At 45.3% G+C, this 6,037-nt stretch overlaps 1 protein-coding gene across 1 annotated transcript; it reads left to right on the forward strand.

The window, feature by feature from the left end:
* Nucleotides 1–2,518: 2,518 nt before the first annotated feature.
* On the forward strand, nt 2,519–4,379 carry LOC124691087 (protein BONZAI 1-like). The gene is made up of 5 exons (XM_047224369.1): nt 2,519–2,650; nt 3,252–3,410; nt 3,682–3,846; nt 3,918–4,031; nt 4,263–4,379. The coding sequence occupies exons 1-5, from the start codon at nt 2,519–2,521 to the stop codon at nt 4,377–4,379; spliced, it is 687 nt and encodes a 228-aa protein (XP_047080325.1).
* The last annotated feature ends 1,658 nt before the right edge of the window (nt 4,380–6,037 follow it).

Raw genomic sequence — 6,037 nt, forward strand, 5'->3', positions numbered from 1 at the left:
TTCGATAAACCTTGGTTTCTTTCTGAGGGAAAACTTGCTACTGTCTGCATCACACCTTCCTCTTGGGGTTCCCAACGGACGTGTTAATTGCACGCATCAAGCACATTTTCTGGCGCCGTTGCCGGGGAACTGAAGAAAAGCTACACCACAAAGATTTCTAACTCCCACGTCAACTACACGCCAGCAAAGAACATCACATAACAAATGAAGCAATAAAAATATAGTGTATTGAAAGATGACCTGGTGCTTTTTATTGATGAAGAGGGGGTGCCATGGGCATCCCCAAGCTTTGACGCTTGAACTTCTTGGATATTTCTTGGGGTGTCCAAGGGACATCCCCAAGCTTGAGATTTTGTCCATTCTTAATCCTATGGCATCATTCTTCTCTCCCTACACTTGAAAACTTCCTTCACCCAAAACTCAACACAATTCTCATTAGCAACGTTAGTGTAATCAAAATAATTAGATCTCATATGGTTCAGGTATGACAAATGCCAAACACTCATTTGAACATAGGCTACTGTAACTATCTCTTCAAAAATCCTTTTCTCACAAAAGAACTCAAAAAGAAAAAGAAAACAGAAGCATAATGCAAATTGTGGCAGAATCTGTCAAAACAGAACAGAAGGTAAAGATCGATTTTTCTGAAGCTTTTCCGTCGCTCAAATCAAAAAATGTTGAACTAATGAAAGTTTGATAATAACCTGGGGCATATGCTCAAAAATTTGCAGCGCAAAATACTGTTCTGGCGATTTATGCGAATTTTTCTCACGACAGCACAGAAACAGAAACAGGGTAGCAAATTCCCCAAATCAAACTTACTTAACATTAGAGGCAGTTCTTGGCACAAAAACGAAATAGAAGTGATAAGGAGCGGTCATTACAGTAGCAATGACTTCCGAGACTCAACAAAACAGTAAAACAACAGAAGTAAAAACATATTGGGTTGTCTCCGAAAAAGCTCTTTCTTTATAGCCATTAAGATGGGCTCAGTAATTTTAATGATGCTCACATAAGAAATATGAATTGAAGCAAAAGAGAGCATCAAGAAGCAAATATGAAACACATTTAAGTCTAACCCACTTCCTATGCAAAGGAATCCTGTAGAAAAACAAGTCAATGAAGCACAAAGTGGCTAGCATAGGAAGACAAAATAAGTGGTGCTTCAAAATTTTCAACATATAGAGAGGAAACTTAATATTATTGAAGTCCACATCACCATGTTTCCCTCTCTCATAATAACCTTCAGTAGCATCATTGATAAATTCTACAATATAACTATCATTCGAAACATTCTTACCATGATCCATTACTTCTATAAATGTTGCAACACTACCCGGCCAACCAAGGCACCAAAAGGGGCAAATCAATCTGGGTCGTCCAATCAGGTTGCAATAGTAAATATCAAGTCCCACTTTTCATCACAGCCATTCGATGCGGTCAAAAGATTTCTCACCTGTTGGCTTTCTGAGAGAGTCTATGACGTATGGGACCAGCTACCTGTGGGGCCGGCAATGTGAGACAGACGCACGCTCTCGTTCAGGTCAACTTTCTATGCGCGTGAGGGTGAGGGAGAAAACCTAGATCGATCGGCCGGCAGTCCCCAATCGCAGCCTCCCTCGTCCTCCCCCAATCCCCACCTCCTCCTCTCCTCCCAATGGCAGCCTCCTCTCCTCCCCTGTTCCCCTTTCCAGCGGGAGCGGCGCTCCAGCGACGGAGGCAGGACACGGGAGCCGGTGGCGGCAGTGACCGCACGCCTAGCGGCGGCGGCGGAGCGTCATCCCCTCCCCCAATCGCCGCCTCGAACTCCTCCACGGTGAGCTGCCGCCCCGTGCCGAGAGCCCCGCCTCCTCCCGCACCGCGAACTGCGTGCCGTCGTCGAGGTTCCTGATCAGGCAGCTCGGGTCGACCGCCTCCGGCGTGCCGGCGTCCGACGCGTCGGAGAGGGTCGGGCGCGGGCGGGCCGATCTGGAATCGCGGGAGGAGGAGGCGGCGGGGGCGGATCGCGCGAGGGCAGGGTCCCCGGTGAGGCCCATGAGGTGGAGCAGGCGGTGGCGGCGCTCCTGGATGGGCGCGGGCTGGGAGGTCCAGAGGTGGAGCGCGGCGGCATCGTACCCGCCGCCGGCGCGCCTGCTGCTGCGGCGCGGGGCGTCGTCGTCGGAGGAGGTGGAGGAGGCTGAGGAGGAGAGGATGCGGTCGAGCGACTCGTAGAAGAGCTCCTCCGAGTCCTCCTCGTCCCCGACCACCTCGTCGCCGCACGCAGATGATCTTGTGGAGGCGAGCAGCCGTAGATCGCCTTTTCTTCGCGGCCGTGGCGGCGCACATGGAGGAACAACGCCCGCTCCTCGTCCTTGTCGCGTAGGAGGTTGGGGAGGACCAGGAGAAGGCACGCGGGGCTGGGCTGGGCTGACCTGGTTCGTCGCGGGCGCGGGGAGACCGGCGGCGGCGGCCAGGGCCCATCGACAAGCGCCTCCACAGGAGGAAAAGAAGAAGAGGAGGTGGCGCTGGGAGACCGGCTATGGCGACGGTCGGCGAGCTCCGCCACGATCGACCACGAGCCACCTTCGCCGTCGGGCCTCTCACCCATCGCCGGAGGTGGAGGAGCGGCAAGGGGTGGCGCTGGGACGGAGGAGGTTATCTGATCCATGGCGTATGTGTTATATGGTAAGTTTATTCATGAGTTCAGTGCATATGTGGTTATCTGATCCATTCCACTAGCCATTTGGTACTTTTCTGAAGATACTTGGCATGATATGTTTCAGTTGCAGCCCAAGCATTCTTTGAACAATGATATTGTGTCAGCATGTAACTGAAATTTCTGCACTCTGCATTACATTCTTTTTGAGCATTTTTTGTTTCATGAAACCTGAGAATAGTTGTTAGATTTGTCACGAATCAGTGTGTTGCAGCCTTCGTGATGATACCGTTGTATATGCCATATAGCTTTTTTTTTTACTTTTGTCTCACAAATTTAGAAAAAAAGTGTACATTTTCAGAAAGTATATATACATAACCTGATTTGAGTTACCATTCAACCTCTAAGAGCGGTAGAGACTTGCGGTGTTCAAACTTGAAAGAATATATGTAGCCGTCTTTCTGTCATACCAAATAATTGGGGAATGTTTTCAAAAAAAATCTTAAACTAGAATTATTGTACATGTGGAAGTGGAACTAGGTCGGTCACTAAACATTTAGTTTTATTGGTACCATTTCTGAATTTGATTTTGTGTATTGGATGGTTGTTTCTGCAGATACTTGGCATGATATGTTTCAGCTGCAGCCCAAACTCCCCGGTTCTGCAGTTTTATGACAGTGATAGGCGGTTCCCTGCATGGGGTTTTGGCGCAAAGATACCACAAGGATTTATATCTCACTGCTTCAACTTGAATGCAACTACCAATGACTGTGAGGTGAGTGAGATTCATGGCTGATGAGATACTGTCTATATTTATTTAATTAATTTCTGAGAGTATATGCCAGCCACCAATATGGATCATTCCCTATAAATCAACTTCTGGATATATATACACTAAGATTGAAGTCAAAGTAGTATTAACAGATCAACTAATGCTTCACATGCTAGAATATAATGCTCCAGGCCTAATTGTGGCTTTGCTTACAAATGTTAGTGCGCAACTTGAGCGGGGTTGATGTTTACTGATTTTTCTGTTCCTATCACAGGTAGTTGGAGTTGACGGCATCATGTCTGCCTACTCCTCTACTCTTTACAGTGTTGCTCTTGCTGGGCCAACCTTGTTTGGGCCCGTGGTCACCAAAGCTGCAGAAATTGCCAACCATGCTGTGCAGTATTCAAACAACAAATATTTTGTCTTGCTCATTATCACGGTATGTAACCTGACATCCTCTTATTGCCTCTGTTAGCTCATAAAGTTGACCTGAGGCATTGTTGTATGCAGGATGGTGTTATTACTGACGTGCAAGAAACAAAAGATGCTATCGTAAGGGCGTCAGACTTGCCGTTGTCCATTCTCATCGTGGGGGTTGGAGCTGCTGATTTCACACAAATGAGGGTAAAGTTTTCACTTCATGTGTGGTCGACATTTTATTTTCGGAATACTTGTTGGTCAGCTCAGTCTTGAATACGCTGCACGCAGGCATTTTGTACAATGTAAATGATAGCATGGCAAGAAGGAAACACCTTGTTTCCTTTCAGAGGCTGCGCTGTTCCGCAGTCATTATATTTCGCTTTAACACAAAGTACCAACAATGTTTATCTGACAGTTCCCCTTTGGCTTTGGCAGATCCTAGATGCCGACTTCGGTAAGCGGCTGGAGAGCTCGACCGGAAGGATTGCCACACGCGACATCGTCCAGTTTGTGCCCGTGCAAGAAGTCCAAGGTCAGCATTTGCACCTGTAGTTTTTCGTCCAGGTTTAGTATGCCGCCGCAAGCACTACCTATGTTTCATTTTTGTTCTTTTGAGACGGAAGTGCAAGATATGCAGTTATGTGAAAAGATATATATCCTTGTGCGGTTGTGCTACGTACTGAAGTTCTTTTATACCCCCTGTCCGTATCAGTGTTCCTCATTTTGTCACCGAGGTGGGTCTGAAGTCTGAACCCTCATGTCCTTGTGTCATAAGGTTTTGTTTGCTGTTGCTATGTGCGATTTTTTTTCATGTGTTGGCTTTCGCCTGTGGCCGAACATGGGGAAAGTTAGGAAACTATACGCGAGGATGCCAGCCTGAGCAACATCGATCTTCATGTTACTTCGGATGGAGTGGTGTTCTTCTGGGTTCCTTGCTTGTATCTCTTGATTTGTTGTAGCTTGCTCTAGGGGAGCAAATTTAGCTATGTTGTGTGCGTGAGGTACAGACTCTGCGGCGTATCAGTTGTATTCGTACGTTGTTTGGCATAATGCGGTTGGGGCTTTATTTATAAAAGCTAAGCTTTTGGCCTTATGTTTAAAAAACATGGTGAAGGTTTCAGGGACGGGAGAAGGTTGAGGAGAATATGGCGGGAGTCTGTGTTGGGGTCAGGCAGAGATTACGGGGAGAAGATACAAAGGAGTTTGGGACTAAACAAGTGCCGTCTGTATCATAACGTCGGTTGAGATCCAACGGTCTCGATTTTCTTCTAAGAAGAAAACATACATCTGTCATCATCATAAATAAAGGTGGTTGCTCTGAAAAGATATATATCCTTGTGCGGTTGTGCTACGTACTGAAGTTCTTTTAACGGTTTTGCTATGTCTCAGTCAACTAAGATTTTCTTAAGTCTAAGTCAATTACAAAAATATGCTTTGAGTTGCACTTTTCATATGAGAAATTAATCTTTGACCTATTTCTCAGTTCTCAGTAGAGATATTGGACTTTATAACTTAATAATACAATTCACGTTACAAGGGACCAACTATCTTTGTTTCTTCATAATCTTTAATACAAGCTAATTCTCTGAGGTGATCCTTTCTTAGATGTACTGGCAAGTCCTAAGGATTTTGGTGAGGTTCCTGCAAATTTTGATGCATTAGATAAATCAAGGAGACACAGTGCCACCAAAGCATGAATCTATGTTAATATGCAGGCAATTCAAAGTAGAGACACAGCAGCATGTTTCACAAGCAATCAAGATTCATTGGAATTTATAAATTACTCCTATTTGCATTTGATATATATACTGAAAAATCTCTATATTTTAATAGACGTGTTATGAGAGGAATGTACTTTAGCATAAGTTCAGCTCCACAAGATTATTCAGTTTTAATAAAATGTGAGATGATTTCAGGTGCTGCTGAGTCCGCTGAGCTTGGGAGACATGATCAATGCCAGGTGCGCAAGCATGTTGGTAAGATCTTTGTTTTAATTTCTTGTAAGTTTGTTCATTTTGGCAGTCCCTTATTCTCTATTAGATTTTTTTCCGTGCTAGCTTTGAGGTTCAAAGTAAAGAAGATGCTCTGGTTGTTGTTCATGTTGTGCCTTTGCTTCAATAGCTCCTCATAATGCTGAAGATAACTATAATAAAAATAAAGTATGGGCTTCAAAAACCGGTAATGTACACCCCTATTTCGGATGTTAGCAG

The sequence above is a fragment of the Lolium rigidum genome, chromosome 2 (genome assembly GCF_022539505.1).
Source record: "Lolium rigidum isolate FL_2022 chromosome 2, APGP_CSIRO_Lrig_0.1, whole genome shotgun sequence".
NCBI classification, from domain to species: domain Eukaryota; kingdom Viridiplantae; phylum Streptophyta; class Magnoliopsida; order Poales; family Poaceae; genus Lolium; species Lolium rigidum.

Excerpts from the sequence above, each read along its gene's own strand:
- LOC124691087 (XM_047224369.1), top strand. The coding sequence starts at position 2,519 with ATGGCGACGGTCGGCGAGCTCCGCCACGATCGACCACGAGCCACCTTC. Across the intron at positions 2,651-3,251 it reads GAGGTTATCTGATCCATGGC|ATACTTGGCATGATATGTTT; the intron begins GTATGTGTTATA and ends TTGTTTCTGCAG. Across the intron at positions 3,847-3,917 it reads TTGTCTTGCTCATTATCACG|GATGGTGTTATTACTGACGT; the intron begins GTATGTAACCTG and ends TGTTGTATGCAG.